Genomic DNA, 19778 nt, shown 5'->3' on the forward strand with positions numbered 1-19778 from the left:
CTAATATATGGTGGAAACCTCACTTTTGAGGCAAAGCATTACTGCACATAAAGGGAACAGATAAAAAAAGAGTTCTGCAGCTGCAGACCATACGCCCACTGAGCCAAAAGTGTCTGGCAACTAACAAAGTTTGAATACCTAACAACAACATGCTTGGTTTTTGCATTTCCCGGTCTGTCTCTCTCGGTAATTTTCTGCTGGCTTCCTTCGCTGCATGGCTCGCAGATGCAGCACTAATACCCGTCCATTCATGTAACCCCGGTGATGGCCATCTCTTTGTCATTACGGTGATTGTTGTGTTTACCAGCATTCAGTGTTGGTCGTGGCTAATTGCTTTTCTCTCTTGCCTGCACACATGGACCCACAGAAGATTCAGATTTGAAATCGGCCTCCCAAGAAGGTTAGTTCATGAACATCCCGATTTTGTTTGCAGAGATCTTGGCATAGTCATTTGTGCAGAAACTCTTTGCTATTTGATTGGTTTGGCCAGCACCAGCTACATTCCTCAGTGTTGCTAGTACACCAGTGTAGGTCATGAGGAGGGAAGAAAACTCTAAGGCGGGCATTCCCCTGTAGGTGATGAGAAGGAAATACTGTAAGGCAGGTTATAAGGATGGAGGGTTATAAGACAGGTACACCTCTTTAGGTCATGAGGCGTGAAGACGACTTTGAAGCTGAATTCTTTAAAGCTGAAAAAGGAAACTTACAATTCCTTGTAAACGTCTCGTTTACAAGGAATTTCTTGATTTAGATAAGCAAGTAGAGCTCTGTAGAAGTCCTTAACCTGTTTCACATGAAAGCAGCAAAGTTGAAAGGCTGGACAAGGGAAAACCCTTTACTGGGGTTTAGCAAGTTTTGTTGACACAAGTGCTATCACCTACACGACATGCAGTTTTTTAGAAAAACACAGGGGGAGTGGGAGGAAGCAAAATAGAATATTTTCAAAATATTTGCTAATGACTTATTCTTGATGATGTTATGAACATGGCAGCCAACGGTTCAGGTTTCCAACATCGAGATACGTGCTTGTGAAGCTGTGTTGATGCCTTCAGAGGTAGCTTCATCACACCTGTGTTAGATGTTGTTCTCTGCTACTTGTTCCACCTTCTTGCATCCTGTGAGAGTTTGAGTGATTAGCTCCTGGTTCTTAACCGGTGTAATTTGTGTGTTCGTTGTATTTCTCAACGTTGCCCGCCCTTCTCTTTTGTGTGCTTCTGGACGCTGCTGTGGCAGGATTGCGAGGTAATGTCCTTGCTCCTTTCACGTCGAGTTTGGATCTGTTCGTAATATTGTGCAAACCACATGTTCTTCCCTTTGCTCTTTCCCATATGCACTGCACTGGCTGCCAAAGATCTTGCACTCATGTCTGAAAGAGAGGAACACATTACTAGTTGATGGGCACTCCATTGTGAGCGTTTGATGTCATTTTTTATTTTTACTGCTCATGCCTTCATTAGTTTCCTTCTGAATGAGGGGTTGTACAGGAATGTGTATATGACATAGTGGGTGGAACAGCGCGAAAAGACGAAACACACAATAAGAGATGCACAACAGACGAGCGCTGACTCGCAACTAATTTCTTATTAGGAAGAAAGCGGATTCTTATACAAAAAATATGTCACATGATGTTACAAAGAACGAAACCCTTGACCAGGCAAGGGGGAAACCAAGTTGTCGCCCCTTGGTTTCAAAAACAAAGATTTTGTTTCGCCATAGGCACAAAACGACAAGAGAAATTACTGAGGCATATTACATCAGTAAGAAGCAGTCGCAGTGTGTCAGCCAGCCTTCATTGGTGCTTATCGAAAAAGAGGTTTCTTTTCTGGATAATGTTTGGTGATAATTTATAATTGGTAAAACGGGCTGTTGGGGAGAAGTGGAGGGGAGGCTTGTATGTTTGGTCTTGCTTGATAGGGTTTTCCATTTGGCTGATGAAGGAAGAAGATATCTCTTGAATTTTGCCTGGTGAAGGGTTTCGTTCTTTGTAACATCATGTGACATATCTTTTGTATAAAAATCCGCTTTCTTCCTAATAAAAAATTAGTTGCGAGTCAGCGCTCGTCTGTTGTGCGTCTCTTCTTGCATGTTTCGTCTTTTCACGCTGTTCCACCCACTATGCAATTGTACCAACTCGCCCAACTGTCCATCCTAGTTCAATGTGTATATGACTTCAGTTGAGACTGTCATTGGCAGTATTTTGACATGCTGAACTGCTGTTTAAATGACTGTTATGCACCAACAGAAAGAGAATTTCGAAATTCAAAGTCAACTTCCTTTTTTGTTAGTGAAGGCTTCGAGTTGGAGTCAAATTGTATTCAGAGTCATTTTATAAACTCATTATGCAGTATGTGAAATGCAATATATAGTTCAGGGTAACTAGCTTTGCTGGTGGCTTTACAGTTATGAGATTGCCATAGGAAGATTACAGCAGACTCACTTTGCAGTATCGGACATGCTTAGCTAGTCTAAACCACATGGTCATTTGAAATAAGTCCACAATACTTACGTACAACCATCAGTAATGTGCTGCAGGTGTGTGTTAGTGCAGACTACCGAGAATGTGATTTCCACAGTTTCTTGTTTTGTTAGCACAATGCTTTCCTTGGGGTAATGATGTTCTTATTACTAAATGAAAGGGGGCAGCATATTAAGATTGCCTCATGGGAGATGTTTACGCAGGTGACAGTTTTGTACAGTGACATCATGAGTTTCAGCACAGTTTTAACGAAGCTGTGGCGAGTGTTTATCAGGCTCTAGAGATGAGACAGGGAGGCTAAGCATGGGTGCTCTGTTGCTGCAAGTTGCACAATTTCTTGGAGACCTTCATTCTCCCCACCAGTCCCACCCCACCACCCAGTGTTCTGATGCTTTCATTTCCTTTACGTTCTAGTTTTTTTCCTCTTTGCATATGGGAAACATGTAGGGCTGCCGCGTATATCATGTTTGACTTGATATCATTCTTGCGAACCAAACCATCTAGAGGCTGCAATTGTGAAACAAGCATAGTTAATGTCTCACTGTCGCCTTCGCCGTGTCTTCCAGCCAGTATTTGGTGTGGACTACTTTTTATTTTATTCCTCTGAGTGATGTGGCAAGGAAATGCAGCTATACTGTACTTTGCTGTCAGTATGAGACTGTTTCAAGAAATATTGATTAGAAAGTGGAGTTTGTAAAAGAATGTTATATCGGTGCATGATTACATCATGAGGAAAAAAACAACATAATGAGTTCTTGGGCTGAAGAGCTGCATTTTCAATGTTTGTGAGTCATACAGTGATGCGCCAGCAGTTGTGTCCACAGCATCCTAGTTAGAATGTTGAGTTGCCATTTATTACTAACTGATGTAAGCAGTTGTTACTGCAGGTGTAAACAGACATCAGTGCATGCAGTGAGGATCAACAAAGGCAACTGCTCAATCCACTTGGGTTATTTTATCCCAAAATGTCCTTTGTCTATGATAAGTGTCTACAACTGTCAATAGACTGCTGAAAATATATGTGCAGTAGTGCGCAGTGTGCATCCAGCAGTGATACTGGCATGTTGTTGCCTTCAGGCTGACATTCGTAAGGGTTGTAGCACTGCACATCTGCTATGTCAGTGGAATAAGATTCAAAACTAGGACTTGACACATTGAGGCATGGCGTGATTGTTTTTGTATTTTAATTAGAGCACATTATTTGATAGTAATGTCAAATCACTTGTTTAAGGAATCTTGAAGGAGCAGAGGATAGCTTGTGAAAAGCTTCAGCTCTTTGTAGCTAGTATGAGGACTGCGGACTCTCCGCTCTCTAAGATTCTTCATAAGAACTGTGCTAACACCGTCTATGGCAATTAAGTCTCTGTGATCTGTGCATTCTTAGCAAAAAAAAAAGTGTTCATTAATGGACTGTTTTTGAAGTGCATGCTCATGTTTGCGCTAGCTATAAAGTAGATAGGTTGTACCATGTTGACTGCTCACTAATTACTCCTTGTACAACACTTGCCACCCCAGAGGCTTTAAATTTCTGTAAATTAAGAACCCCAGTGCTGGAGGTCATTTACTTCTTAGGGAAGAAGCGTGCGGTATGTTCTGGTTACTTTTAGCAAATAAGCTTACTTCAGTGTTAACTGCATTAGCGTTCTTGTGTAAGGTTGTGAAAAAGTAGCTGGTAGTCTTTTTACATGGCCAGAGCAATGGAATTTGGTATATGACATGAAGAAGGGCATACCACTTCAAAAGTATTTTTTTTTTGCTGTTGTTGTTTATTGCTAATTTCCCTTGAGCGTACATTGAACCTTGTTTTTGGCACTTAGTAGCTATGCACCATTAAGACAGCACCAACAACTCTTGCCATGATGTGATCATCACAATGAGCAGTGATAAAGGTTCTTCTCAAACACTTGAATTTTCTTAAAAACAGTGGTGCTTTATTGAAGCTGCATTTAATGGAGACTTGGTAGCACCAACCAGTTTTACAAAACGAGCAAGACTGCTTTGCTCTGACATAGGTGCAAACGTACCCTCCACATACTATGATATGTAAGCTGTTCTTTGGCATGATTCATACAGCTGCTTGCATTTGTGACAAAGGTGTAGCATGTCTTTCTCATTTCTTTAGTGCTGGGGTGGCCTGTGGAGCTGTCGTCAACGAAAAGTATGAATGAAGTTTTACTCTGGAGAAAGAGAGTCTTGCATGTGGGACTGCCGAGTATTGTGTTTAGGTGGTGTCTGACTCATTTGGCTGGTTGGTGAGAGTCTCACCAGGGGTGACCTGTTGTTGTGGCGTGCTGCGCAGATCTGCTCGCGAAGACTGTGTCAGACGCGCACAACCGCACCTGCCTCTACAGCACGGAACAGATTCAAGAGCTGATGAGGAAGCCACTAGACATCTCTCGCGTCATGCTGTACAAGAACATGGTGGGTGATGTTGTTAGAACAGCAGAAGGCAAACTAGACACCGACACAAGAAACGGCATAGGTGAACTTGGACTAGTATGCACTTCCAACTTGTTACCTTGAAATTGCAAATAGTGGCAAACATCTGGAAGTGGGCGTCAAACTGCACAATAAAAGGGGCCTTAATATAAGATGCTGCAGTAAAAACTTAGTAATTCAGCCTCCACAGGACCAGAAAAGTTTTTTTTTTAAATAATCGAAAGTTCAAATTATTGAATGGCCCTAAAAATCTGGCGGGCACCATTTGCATCATAGTAATTTTATCTAAAGGACACCTGTACGATGGTTGTCTACATTTTAGATGTACTAGATACTTTTGCTGGTGCCGTCAAGTGCTTTGCTTAGTGGCCACTATCAAGAATGTTGAAGTCTCTCCAAAATCGCAAAAGGTCTCCGCAGTCCTTTTCGCAGCATGGCGAAGTAGCAGGGGGCCTTGTGCCTTTTCACTAATGCCCTACTGTTTTTTAAGAATGCTTCACTGCGCAGAATGTGGGAAGGCGTCAGGTTATGAGAAGAAAAACTGAAACTATGCTGCAGAGCTATATTTCAGGAAAGGGAGGAGGGTGAGGCTTGCGATCGAAGTCATGCTTACCATAGCGTGCACGAAATGCACGGAGTCACTGTTCTATGCAGTTAAGGTTCAGGCAGATCTATATTGGGGATCACTGGTTGTGCGAGTCGTACCTCGATGTGACCTCCGTTTGAGTAAACCGATGGTAGCCTGTCCATGTCGAAATTAATAAACGTCTGATGCCAGCCAATATTGAATAAGCGTTGGCTGAGAACTTGCTTCTACTTCAAATTATCTGAATTTCCAAGTAACCGAGACTGAATGATAAAATGTTTACTGTAATATGTCGACAAATGTGCTGCAAAAGAAAAAAAAAAAAAAGCATAGTGTGTAGAAGCTTACTTGCCATTTCCTTCTACGATGAAAAACATCGTAGTACCATGTCTGCTTATTTTCGTTTAAAAAAAAAAGAGCCAGTTTTATTTTCTCTTCAGGACATTGTCTTTTAACGTGTTTCACATTAATAGTTGCGCGATCTGTATAACCATGCACTAAGTTTTCATGCTAAGTGTGCTATGACCTGTTTTCATGCTCCCTGTACCACTGCCGCTGTACTAAATATGCTGTACCACTGCACCCTGCAGTAAATACAGGGTGTCTACCAACCGGGGAAAACCGGGAATTCTCAGGGAATTTGGATAATCTGTAAAAATTCTTGGTAATTAAACTCAGGGAATTTGTTCTTATGCCAGGGAAAATTAGTTGCAGCTCTGTTTAAAGCAACTAAACTCGCGATGAACTGGCATTACACGGGTTGTACGGCGTTACGCGTCTGCTCTCCTGGCTGACCTCTCGTGTTGTGCTGTCACCATCCCAGCAATGCGGCAAAATACGCTGCGGTGCGAGCAGCGCTTCTAATTTTGAAGCGGACACTTCTCCGGCTGACACGCTTCCTATGGATCGCGCATATATGGGCTGTTCAACGGCCTTGTTTTTCCCAGTAGACAGCCCATAAGGGAGCGTTGTGAGAATTTACGACGCTTCCAATATGGGAGCAATGCAAGTCCCAAATGAACTTTTCCTCCCTTCTCATTGCATTGATGGAAGTGTCCATTTCTACTGCTGAAGGTGCAGCTTAATTTGGCGAACGGGGATGTAATTCGCGCGTTATTGTGAGTTTGAAAAAAAAAAAGCACTTTTCTATGGGGAAAAACAGCTTTACCAATCACAAACTTCGCTGCTCGTCATGTTTCGTCTATATTTCGATAAGAGGAAGTTATATCGTGATCTGCTACTGTGACCAGCTTCCGCGCTCCGCCCATGCGCTCGCGCTAGCATTTCTAGCATGATCCAATACAGGAAGCGGCCGCCAGTGCGCGCGCGCTGTTTGGTGCCGATGCGGCGGGCGTGCGCACCTCCAGGAAGCATGCAACTCGCGCTCAAGGCAGTCATCACATGCGCAGTGGTGCCCCGCAGTAGCGCATCATGTCAGTGTCAAGCTCTAACCAAATTATAACACTAGTTAGAATATCTCGGCCAATCATGCTTTCGTCATGTCCGTGACGTACTGTGATGAAGCTGCAGGTCATGCTCATGCCGCGAACGAATGCAGGCACCACGCCACGCAATAAGATTCAGTTTCCATGGCTAAGGGCAACGACTACCGCGAGATGAAACTCACGGGCAAAAAGCGAGCGGAACGAAACCCTCCGTTAATGAACCCCTCCCTCCTTTCTCCCATTTCTCTCAAGGCCTGCGGCGACAGCGTCGGAGCTAGCCACTTCTTTTTTCGGTCCGATTGCGAGCTGATTGTAGGCTACCGCGATGACAACGACGAGCATTTTCTTATTGGCACCACCTTAAATGGCAACGATGAAGAAAGAGTCGAGCTAGTACGTCCGAATGATGCTTCGCCTAACTTTCACTGCTGCGGTAGTTTGCGACAACGACGCCCGCTCACGTTTGTGTCATGCCACAAAAACGAGACTTCAACCAAAACATTATCTCCACAGTATTTCTGGCGCCAAATTTGGTTTTAAAATTCGAACTTTCGGACAGCAGAGAGTCCAAAATATAGGTTGAGAAAATGTACACGTTCCCATGGGGCACATGACGGTTCGTGAATAAAGTCCGAAATATTGTGCAAGCGCGAATTTTGGAGTTCGAAAAATTGATCAGCTACTATATTTGAAAATGTTCTATTTGATTTGCAGTTGGTTATAGTATTTCTTTTTGAAGGTAGTCAATTTGTTATTATTTAATATGTCTGCTTCTGTTTTGCTTTTAAATTAAATAAACGCTACTCCTTACCATTCAAAACGAATTATATTATTTTTTAACATGCTTACTCGAGAGTGATAGCATCAGGTGGCATATGTGTCAGCCTGTTTTAGCATAAAACAATATTGTGTCACTCAGAGAATTTTACAAATGCACTCAGGGAAAACTTGGAAAACTCAAGGAAACTTAGAAGCATCAACTTGGTAGACACCCTGAAAGAAGCTGTTAGGAACAATTTTTATTGTTCTCATATTTGGTGCACTGAATTCTTTCAGCTAGCTTCTCTAGAAAGGTACTGATTTGACTGCCGCGCAAGCCACTTGGAAGTTGAAATCCAGTCCATGTCCATCTTGCTTTTCTTTGGTCTGCGTGCCTATGTTGCCTTGTGCTGTTCTAAAAAGAATTAACTAGACCGAGCCAAGGTTATGATGGTGGGTGAGGTCATGGCCGTCTCTTTGGCTGTGCCCTTGTATGCTTTCTGCTAAAAACTTACTCTAATAACATCCTTTGAGAACAGCCTGTGTTTAATACAGGTGCTAATAACCTTACAGAAAATCTGTTAATGATGATTGCTTGGTGATAAGTACAACAATTCACTTTGTTGACATCTGCCATTTGCTGACTGTGCAGCCGTTATAAAAGATATAAAACTAGTAACAAGTAGATTTAGTAATTTCAAATAGGCATACTAAAGTAATTCTGAACATCATGGTTTAATTTCTTGGTAGTATAGCCTATTATATTTTAAAGTTTTTAGCAGATTGTTTTGTATTTAGAACTCTGTCATAGCAGTTGGCATTTGATAACATGATGTTCCATTTCCATTTTTTCGGCTGCTGCTGCTTCTCATCTAGGCCCATGAGGAACTGTGGCTTGACTGTGCACAGAAACTGACACAGATCATCCAGCAGATAATTGAATTTGCCAAGATGGTACCTGGGTTCATGAAGCTTTCCCAGGATGACCAGATTGTTCTCTTGAAAGCAGGTATGCCACTTTTCTGTTCATTTTTATTTTTTTTCCTGAATAAATCTCATGAGCAGCAAGTTAAAATTGTAATCTGGCCACATTGACTGTTCAGCTCATTAGCAGCTTGTGAGCCAATAGAAATAACTAGCTGGAGGTCTGTGTGGTGACATATTAGTAGTCCATTGGCTGCATACCATAGCTGTAATGCTCACAAGTTACCAGCTTCTATCACTGAGCTAGGAACTGGCTGTCTCTTCACTTTATGGCTAGTTTTTTATGCAGATTTGAGGGCTATGGTTCAGGAAAAAAATGGTAGGGGGGAAGGGAGTCTAAGGACCTAGCTTATTACAACCAGCAGTGAAGAAGTATTCTTGAAGAGATTGAAGCAACCGATGCCGAGGCAGGCACAAAAATTGGGATGCAACACATGTAGGTACACTAACAAGTGGCAGTTTATTTCTTGTAACACAGATTATATATCTGTAGCAATGTGGTAACCTTCCATCATGTAGAACCAGCTCACCTGAAAGCATATTTGATTTCTTGAAGTGCTGCTTGATGCATGTGCTTTTAACACCTTGAATATTTTAAGCATTAGGCCTGCATACATAAGAGGCTGAAAGGCATAACATTCCTGTGTAATAACTTTTATGACAGCAGCCATTGTTGCTGAGGAAAGCCAGCAGATGAGGTATGTATTTGCTTGGCTCAGATCCAGGATTTTATGTACTTCTGAATCCTCCACTTTATCTTTGGGGACAGCCGTTATCGACGCGAGAAAGCAAATAAAAGGATGCCATGGAAAGCATGGCGCGAGAGTGTGGGAGGAGCAGCAGCTATTTGATCCAGAAGGAGTGTTCCTATTCTGCTCTAATTCTTGAATACGCTGTTCCATATTTTCTGGTGCCGATAGCTGGGCGTAATGTGTTTGCCTGTGTCGGCCTTAATGTTTGTGTAGAAAATGCATATCGCCAATGATTCCCCTGTAACACGTTCTATAAGTATGTGGTCAGGGTAGAGTAGGCAGCTGCCACAATCAGCGTTGTGTGCGGAGCTAGAAATTGCTTGCAAATGCAAACGAGCTGACGTAACTGTCTGTGGCTGAGCAGCTGTGAATGCAACCAGCATGAATGAAGCCCTTGTGATGCGCAGTCAAACGAGGCACTTGGGATTACTGGAATACATAAACCAACAAAAGCTGCAGAGCTGCCTTCTTTGCGCTATTCATTGCCTTGATTTAAAAAGGCACTTGAATTTACATCGGCCTGATATGTGCATTTGTGCAGTTGAGTGGCACTAATGTGTTCAGACAATATGATGGGGTGTAGTTTGTATTTGTGCACACAGTGGACAGAGCCTGAGATGCTGTTGCAGTTTATCTTTGAAATACAACAAGGGACCAGTACTCTTCTATTTTTTTTTTTATTTTATGTTGCGTATTGTTTACAACTCACTGTAAACAACAGGTAATGCTGTAGAACCTCATTGATACGTTCACAGTTCATACGATTTCCAGTTTCATACACGGTAAAACATCTCCCATAGAGTTCTACTATTTTTCTCCCGGTGAGTACGGTCCCCGATAATACAATTTCCCGGTTACTACGTTCTAAATGTCTGCAAATTGTGGTCGCATAATACGTTTTGCAATCAATTGGACATGTGCTAACACGAGTGCTTGTGGCATGAAAAACTGATCAGCGGCGTTCACCTGCAAAGTTGCTTTCCTGCAGTGCCTAGGTGCAAGCAAACGAGCCAACATACTAGGTGCCCGTTTGTGCAGAAACATAGATTCATGAGGAGAAGCGCCGTGGCTTCTTTGCAGTGCCTTAGGGGCAGAGGGGTGAACCATTTGATAACTGCAACTATTCAATCATGCCGGGTCTGGGGTGTCGCAGCAGGAACAAAAACGTGGCAACTGTAAGCGAGCGTGATGGCTTCGATCCACATGCCACTTATGTAAACGAGCGAAGCATTCGGAAACAACCGAGGAAGCGATTCCTGCTCATCATTGCCTTCTACGAACCGGATTTGTCACTAAATCGCCTCCGTACTTAAAACACGTAAATATGGCCGAAATTCTTTTGTAGCTGAAACAAGAGCTGTGCATACTAGATGTCTGTCAACGCTAATCTACACTTTTACGCGATGAAAGTCTCTTTCTCTTTGTATCTCATTCGGCTGTTAGTTTTCATAATCGGAGTTCGGATCATATGTTTTCACGGATAATAAGTCTTTTCCAGCAATTAAAAGTGTCAACAATGTTTTATTTTATTTCAGCTGCCTAGCTAACGGATGCCACTGCGAGCACATGCCCCATTTTTTTTGTTTGCAACACTGACACTTTTCAAGAGAAAATTTTCTAAGGTCCTTCTAATATTCTCAGTTCCTATTAGGTTACCAAGAATGCATAATGCTTCCAAATTTCTAATTGCTGTTTTAATGCCTGTGAGTAAATTTTTTTGTTTAAAACTATTTTTCTTAATCATATATTTCCCTCATCTTGTTTTGGTGCCCTTGAAGACGCGACCACTGCTGATGGAAACACCTTTTTTTACTCCTCTTGTACCCTCCTTAACATTTTGGTGGTGCTTCCCCACATCTTGACTCCCCTTGAGGTGAAGCATGCTTTCCGCTCCAAGTAGTTCTGTTTGAGACACTGGGCCACGGTAGCCTCAGTGCGGAGACGGAAGGGCGGAAAAGAAGGGAAGAGAGGAGCGCGAAAAGATGAGCGGAAAAGACGCTGGTGTTGTGGTGGAAGTAAAAAGTGGAAGAGCTGAACGATGCCATTGTTGTTTCTCTTGCAGGGAGTTTTGAGTTGTGCATACTGAGGATGAGCAGGTACTTCGATGTTGGGACAGGATCAGTGCTCTATAATGACAGTCTGCTTCCCATGGACGCCTTCATCACGCAAGGTAAACAAAGTACGATATAGCATCCTTTCTGACACAGCTGCATTCCTCCTAATTATTGCTTAGCTGCGCCACAGTGGTGCAGCGGTTACGGTGCTCGACTGTTGAACAGAAGAACGGGAGATCGAATCCCGTCCGTGGCAGCCACTTTTCGATGGAGGCGAAAAGCAAGGCCTGCATGTGCTGTACTATATCAGTGCACATTACAAAGATGCGGGGGTCGAAATTCGCGTCCTTCATAGCCTGAGTCTCTTTGGGATGTTAAACCCTATAAACCAACCAACCTAATCATTGCTTACTAGGGCTGTTATTTCATCAACTTAATTGCACTCCAAAGTCATGGCATCATTATTCCTAGACTCCTAACCAAATTGAATAAGTGGTCATGTTATTCAGTCGTAAACATGTGAAATCTAACTTCTCGTATTATCATGCATAGCTCTCTCTGACTTTTTTTTTTGTTTTATCTACAGAAACCCAGGAGATCAAGCTTGTAAATAATGCCTTCAGCTTTGTGCGGAGCATAGCTGAAATGAAGCTCACAGAAACAGAACTGGCGCTGTACTCTGCCTATGTGCTGTTGGCTCCAGGTGGGTGTTTGACCTTGCATCCCAATTTTGGTGTTTTCGTAAGCCTTGTGCTGTTGTTTTTTCTTCCCTGGAATATCCAGAATCTGGCTCAGAACAATTTCTGGCCTTCATATTTTATGTTCCATTGCATTCGTATTAAGAAATTATCATACAGCCTACGCGCACACCCAAATGAATACAGAAAGACCACTTTAGCCTGCTACTGTGTTTTGGACATTGGGAAACGAGGGAAGGATTGTTCATATAGTGTACATTGATTACACAAGTATGGCTGTTAAATTCAGGGTTGCTGATTGCTCTTGCTCTTTTAATGTTCAATGGTATAAAACCACTATCATTTGAAGAATGCCAGTTAATAATGTGCCAGTTGGCACATTATTAAGAGGAAAACCAGTCAAGAAGGACAAGGGCAAGAGGTCTTCGTTTTGTACATTTCTCTCGTCCTTGTCCGTTTTGAGTGGTTCTCCTCTTCGCTATCTTCAGTTAGCTGAACAATTTTTCTATATTTATCAAAAGTTTTACCTACAGCTCAATCTGCATGCGTGGGGTTCTTGATGAGCATAAAGCACACCTTTCATTTGGGGTGCTAAGGTTAAATAAGCAAAAAGCAAGACCTTGCTAATCTATTGAGTGATCTTGAGTACTTTGGATATTTTGGAATCTTTAGGTCTGGCATTAAATAGTTCCTGTATGATCTGCATGAACTGTAATACCAGGCCTAAAGATTAATATACAGAAGACTAAGCTAGTGTTGAACAGTCTGTGAAAGGAACATCAGTTTAAAATAGGTAGCAAATCACTGGAAGTGTCAGGCAAATATGTCTCCTTAGGACAGGTAGTAACCACCAATCCAGACCATAAAAGAGAAATAACTAGGAGAATAAGATCGGATGGAGCGCATGTGGAAGGTATTCGCATATTATGACTAGCAGCTTACCAGTATCGCTCAAGAGGAAAGTATACAACAGTTGCATCTTACCTGTACTTACATATGGTGCTGAAGCCTGGAGGCTAACGAACACGATTCTGCTTAAGTTGAGGATAATGCAGAGAGCTATGGAATGAAATATGGCGGGTGTAGTGTTAATAAATAGGAAGCATGCAGAGTGGGTCAAAGAAATAACTAGAGTTATGACATTCTAGTGGAAATCAAGAAGAAGAAATGATCATGTGCAGGACATGTAGTAGTGTGGAGAGGACAACTGATGGTTGCCTAGGGTAACAAATTATATTCCAATGGGAGGAAAGCATAGAAGAGGGTGGCAGAAAGTTAGGTGGGTGGATGAGATCTTAAACTCATCCACCCACCTGATTGGAGGAAAATGGGAGAGGCTTTTGCCTTGCAGTGGGTATAGTCCTGATGACGATTATGACGATGACGATAATGCAGAAGGTGGTTATTACTGTAATGGGGGTGAAAGTTTGGGACGTTATTAGTGCGCAGCATTCCTTGGCTCATACATGCTATGTATGATGTACAAAATGTGTCCACAGCAGTTGTGTAGCTTATGTCTAGTATAATAGCAACCAGTGTTGTATAGTTGGAGAGCTAATGTCGCGTATAATTGTAGTGGACTGATTGCAAGCCTGAATTTCCATTAATTGATTAAGAGAATACTGCAAGGGGTGGTTAGAACTTTCTGAAAATGTGAAGGCGAAAGCCTTGTTAGGTGTTTAATTAAACTTCTTTCGCTGTACCATACTTTCTTGGTCTTCCCTGCTCACCAACAGGGCTTGGTGCTTCATTGCCCATAGTGATGTGGAATGAGGCAATGAGTCCGCTCAGCGACATATACAAGACTGGGGAGTGCAGTGAGCATACTGCCGCTGTTGACGTTTCCTTTCTCGTCCTGCTCAGCACCACTGTTGTCATTTCCTCAGAACCCTCTAGTGTCCTTATGCTAGACAAGGAGAATTATGGACTATGTCCCAGGTAGTTGGTATAGTGTAAGGGTTTGCAAGCTCAGCTGGGTAAAGGAAGGGTGGTGATCCGGGTCCTGGCGTAGACACAATTCAGGTTATCTTTTACTTTCTTCTTATTGGTTATCTCTTGTATACAGCTCCTCCCCATAGATATTGACCATGCCACCCGTGAGCCAAGAAAAAGAAAGGCTTTCGCCTCAAAACTGAAATTTACGTTATAAAATCAAGTCATATATCATTGGATAGCCTATATCGAGTATGCTTGTACTGCACTTAGTACCGGACTTAGGTATTAACTGTTCATTAGGTAATTGAGATTAACAATTGAACCGTAGGCTACAATGTCAAGTCATATATCATTTAAAAGATCTCGATGAATAGAATTCAATACCAAATGCTAAACCACAAGAAAACATGTAGAACTGAGTGTTAACTGAGCGAATAAAGAAAACAGCAGAAAAGAAACAGCAGCGCTTAATGTTTACACATTCACAGCATATAAGGAGACTTAAGTGGTTCCAGTCATTCCTTTATTCCAGATGACCAAGAGGTGTTGCAGTATATAGGGCTGTGGAGATTAAAGGGACTGAGAGAACATAATGTGAGCATAGAAGGGGTGACTGGAATTGCTATTCTGTCTAGGCAGTGCTAGCCTATAGTACCTCTAACCACTGTGTAGGTAGTGTGGCAGTTTTCCGTTCTCTGTTTGATGCACGGAAGTCAGTCGTTTGTTTGCGGCATTATTCAGACATGTGATAGGTGCCAGCTGATCACAGAATCTGATCACCTGCCATCAGTTGCCAGGTTGTTTTAGGGCTGAGCACAAGGTTGTGGGTTCGATGGCAGAGGCGGAGATTTTGCTTCATGTCATGCAAATTGAACTGTTTATGTGCCGGTATTTCGGTACCCATAAGTAGCAACAGCTAATCGAAATCACGGCATATGTTTTAGCTACTTTGCTGGCCTTTCCACATTTGCTGGGATGTCAACAATGACAGAAATTTGGCCTGTCGTGCTATGAACAAGGAAGAGGGTATAACTCTGGCCAAGGGTGCACTGCCTACGAGATGTTCGCTAGAGCTTTTCCTTTCCAGCAAATGTTTGTTGCTGTCCATAGCTTTCACCATCCACCAGTTGATGTGGGTGATGAGCCTTACCTTGGCCGTGTGCACACAGATCGGCCTGGCTTGAAAGGGGTCTCTGAGATCCAGCGGCTGAATGCGGCCATCCTCAAGTCCCTGCGCTACGAACTGGGCAAGACACACGAGCAGCCGTACAAGGGCGACGTGAGCGCCTTCGACTGCCTGCTCGCTAAGCTGCCCAGCTTGCGGGAGGTGAGCCTGCTGCACATGGATGCCCTGGCCAAGTTCCGCCGCACTGTGCCCCACCTGGAGTTCCCAGCACTGCACAAGGAGCTCTTCTCTGTCGACGTCTGAGCCTCCTCCCCACTTCTGGAGAAAGCCCCTCTCAACTCTGGCCTCACGCGACCATCGTCCGCTGCTGCCCAGGCAGCACTTGCCATTCGCCCAATATTGGGCCGATATTGCAGTGTTTGCAATGCATTGGTCAGACATTGCCAATGTGGTTTCAATATTGAGCAGGCGGTTTGTGCTGCCAGTGGGCACTGAGTGCTTGCAGAACTGTGTACCTGTAGTGAAGTATGGCAGCACCCACAGCCTTCCTCCCGCGAACGCAGATCTTCAGGTGGCCCACTGGAAATGGTCGTGTCTTCTCCGGGACACTCCTCGTTTGTGGCGTATTTCTTGAGTGGAAGGAGTTTTTTAGATGAAAAGTGGCGTCTAGTTTGATGGGTGGACAGTAAATGCACTTGATCTGACAAGTGGCACCACTGAGGCTACTATGTTCGCAACGCGCTTCTTGTGTTACTCTGCCTGAAATCAATCTGGCACTGTACCATCGGCTATATACCATTGTAATGTGAGTGACGTCACTTGCAGCTGAGGTTTGGATGGCACGGCTTTTTCGTTTTGCCAACTTCTACACGCTGGCAGTATAATTGAAGTGGTTCCGGTGATGAAACCGGTGCATGCTCAGCAATTGTCGTGTCGATGGCTGCCTGTTATGAGTTACATGGTTTTTAAAGAGTGCAATGGTACGATCGATTCAGGCGCAGTGTTGGGTCTGATTTGGGAGCTTTTACTAGCAGAATTCCAGTGGCTCCATTCATAGGTGCACTGTTGCAAAGGCTTCTATATTGACGTCAGCTGGCATGCCATGTGGGTTTTAGTCTCAAACTAAGCTGTACAAAGGAACGCCCTATGCTGTTTCAGAAGCACCTCTAAATTGGCACATTGGTGCGAATGTTGGGAGCACTGCATTGTTCAAGGCAGCATCAATGGCGCCTGGTTTTCTTCATGTTGACTTCAGCCTTTATTCATATGCAGCCATTGAAAAGATGGTTACTACACTTCTGTAGGTTCCTCGTCAAAGTTGGCTTTGGCACTTGCTGCATGAATGAGCAGATGGGATCACGATAAAAGTAACTACTGGAGAAGACACATCATTAATGGGGGCTTTAACCCATTCCTAATTTCTGACAAGAGATGCTTTACTTGCTCTTGCAGTTGTTTTTATGGTCAGTCTTTTTTTTTTTTTTTTTTGCAAATGAATGTTTGTTTGGGGTGACATGTGGCGGTAGTGTGTCCTTGCTACTTTGCATAAAACCTGGCATGGCACCTTCAGCTTTCGTTGGAACGACAGCATGGTTGTTCAGGCCTGGCTTTTCTTTCAGCTTGTCAAGGTGTTTGAAGCAAGGAGTAGTCATTGATGCTCTTTGATCAGTGATGCGTTTTGCAGCAGGCCATTTCATTTCCTCTTTTAGGCTATCTAAAAAAGTCACCTAAAATGCTCTATTTTTTGTGATGCTTAAGCTGACGTGCACATTTTTGTGTGCAGTCAGAGGAGAGAGGTGGCTTTGTCTCTGTGGTATCCAAGTTGGAAAATGAAAAACATTTCTTCCTCTTTTACACGTGATGCAGTTTTGCACAGCCAGCATTGTTAGCATCTTTCTCATTTGCCTGATTTTTTTTCACAAAAAGCGTCGCAGAAGATGCCTTGCTCAAGAACAAGTTGAGGCTTCTTTCAAACCAGCGTCGTGTCAGTTGCCATGAGCATGTATGTCATCCCAACATACCAAGGAAGGCTGAGTCACCATCGAATCACATTTACAGCTCGAGCAGAACTTGTCTTCATTTTGTTTAACTTTCACTCATAGCTTTTGAAATCGACACCACTGCCATCTCCTCTCTACTGGTCGATTTTGGAGGCACTTCATCACTGTGCAACTTGCAGCTATTGCAAAACTTTAAAGACTTTGTGCTGTGTGAAATGTACAGACCGGTGCGCCAAGATAAAAGGGCAATGGCCATGATTTGTTGCCTGGTGTGGAGGACTGTTGTTGTGGGTCGTTGCATCAAACTCGCTGCTTGTTGTCTTTGGTGCTCTCTTCATCATGGAGGTTGAGGTTGTGGTGGGGCATGCAGCACAGACTGAGATGGAACAAAGAATCACGCGGGAGAACAACTTGAGTTCAGGCTTTGGCCCCCGCCCTCAGTGCATTGTTGAGATTATTGACCTCCCTTTTTTACACTTGTTCCTTTTCTGTCCCCTCTCCCTTGCAGACATTGTTCGGTGTCGGGCGTTTTCTTGTTAAGACATTAGCGTTTTTACGAGTTCTTGTTCCCATCATCACTAAAATGTTCTAACTGTGGTGACGAAGATCAAGGAGGACTGCATGCATGCACCCGCATACATACAGAAAACAACACACACACGAACACACACATTGCTGCGAAGTTGAGTGAGACGAAACTTGGCGCTGTACATAATTGTTCATTCACCAGGTAGAGACGTCATGGAGCTCATCCCAGAATTTTTTTGTATTGTTTCGTTGCCGGGAGGACTTGCATGCTTTTTGTAAACATGTCTCCTGTTAAAATCATACACAAATGGAGTGAAGAAAAAAAGCAGAACAGCGAGAGAAGCAATAATGTGATATCTTACATGACACCCCGTATTATACAGAGGAAACACGAGAATTCTGGGCTGCCCTTTGTACATATTGCGCACCTTCGCAACCGGTCGATCTCCATAGATGTGTAATTACTACCATTATTATTATTATTATTATTATATAATGATATTATATTATTCTTCTTTCACGTCACGGAATACTAACTGTGTTTCTGCTGGGCTGTTGTTTTTTTTTTAGAGCCCATACACCAGTGCTTTGTTCTGTGTCCTTGCACCAGTTTTTTTTTTTTTTTTGCCATCAGTTTTGTTCTTTGTTGCATTGACGAGGAGGACTGAAGGTCTGAGAGCACCACCTCTTGTGAAAAATGGAACGTAAATGTCCCTGCATGTGGGTTGCAGTCATCGTAGTCGCGGTGCTCATCCATTTGTGTCACTGTTTTGAGAACTCAAGGCAGAGCTCCCTCGAGTTTGGGGTGATGCGTTGTGGTTGGTGGTGCTATGAGACATCAGGCACTTGCACATACTTCCCACTTGGGTTGACGGCAAACGTTGCTGCATCTTTGAATGTTTCTTGTTGGCCTCGGAGATTTCTTCTTGTTTGCTGCGACCTGCATGCAGTTAGAAAGAGCAAGTGTTGCTGCTCCCATGTCATTCAGTGGAAGAGGCTTTCCAGCCATGCACCTTCTATGGTTGCTGTGCAGGAAGTCAGTTTACAGCCGACATCAGGCTGGAGCATTGCAGTCTTCCCTGTTACCTGTATGCTCATCTTCACTTCTACTCAACACAGCTAGATAAACTGGAAATGCTACATGCTACGCTTAATTGGTCTTTGTTTCTAGTTTGCCCTTATGCAGTTTCTAATTGTGAAGTATGTATAATGTGTTCAATCGCTTTTTCCGTGGGAGAATTTGTAAAAGAATGAAAAATGGACAGTACCGGCACTTGCTTTGTCTTCCAATGCGAGAAGTATGCGCAGTGTCTGCTGCTCGGATCGTTGGTGTGGACCAGCTTGTTTCTCGGATTGATGTTGTCTATTGTCAGCTTTTGGCCTCCGAAACATTTCCTTTTTCTGTCTGTTGTTGCGAACAAGGCATAGCCAATTGTTGAGCAACGGCATGTTGTTGAGGTGTCCAGTTAAAGGACAAAAATTATTAAAAAGTGAGAGGTTCTTAAGACTACTACTGTGCTCTATTGCTGTACAATGAGTCTTCTCACCCCCTTTTTAATGATTACAAAGTCTTTGGTGAAAGGTTTAGGTGTTTTAGACTGCCTACAGAGTAATGTGTCCTTTTCTTAATGTTATATGCTCACTTATTTATGAAGCACAAAATGCGAGCGTTCGTTTTATGACGTGACATGACGTGAATAAATGTACATTGTATGCCATCTTACTTTTCTTTCACCTCTCCTGGTCATTCTGTTCTTCTTTTCGAATTGTATGCTTCCAAGTCATTGTTGTAGCCCTCTATTCAGACAGCTTAAAGGTGCGCTTTCTTTATTTTTCGCCTGGAGCGGAATCTGAAGTGATATGGAGTCGAGTCGAATGGACACCCACTTTTGCCCGCTTTGTCTGGCTTGTTCCATTGTAGCTATTAGGCCTTAACGCTGTAAGCACAGCAAGTAATACTGCAAACCCAAAAGCTACTGTTGTGCTTAAAATTAAT

At 43.1% G+C, this 19778-nt stretch overlaps 1 protein-coding gene across 3 annotated transcripts in view; it reads left to right on the forward strand.

The window, feature by feature from the left end:
• The window catches only part of Hr3 (nuclear hormone receptor 3 ROR-beta), a 125219-nt gene extending 105714 nt beyond the window's left edge, over nucleotides 1–19505 (forward strand). For all 3 annotated transcript variants that reach the window (XM_084607699.1, XM_084607700.1, XM_084607701.1), the window contains 5 exons: nucleotides 4776–4897; nucleotides 8582–8714; nucleotides 11504–11611; nucleotides 12082–12198; nucleotides 15298–19505. In XM_084607699.1, the coding sequence (XP_084463825.1) occupies nucleotides 4776–4897; nucleotides 8582–8714; nucleotides 11504–11611; nucleotides 12082–12198; nucleotides 15298–15557 (740 nt within the window). In that variant the 3' untranslated portion in view covers nucleotides 15558–19505. The remainder of the gene's footprint in view (nucleotides 1–4775; nucleotides 4898–8581; nucleotides 8715–11503; nucleotides 11612–12081; nucleotides 12199–15297) is intronic.
• The last annotated feature ends 273 nt before the right edge of the window (nucleotides 19506–19778 follow it).

This window comes from Amblyomma maculatum, chromosome 6 (assembly GCF_055883805.1).
Source record: "Amblyomma maculatum isolate TAMU_Amacu chromosome 6, ASM5588380v1, whole genome shotgun sequence".
NCBI lineage: Eukaryota > Metazoa > Arthropoda > Arachnida > Ixodida > Ixodidae > Amblyomma > Amblyomma maculatum.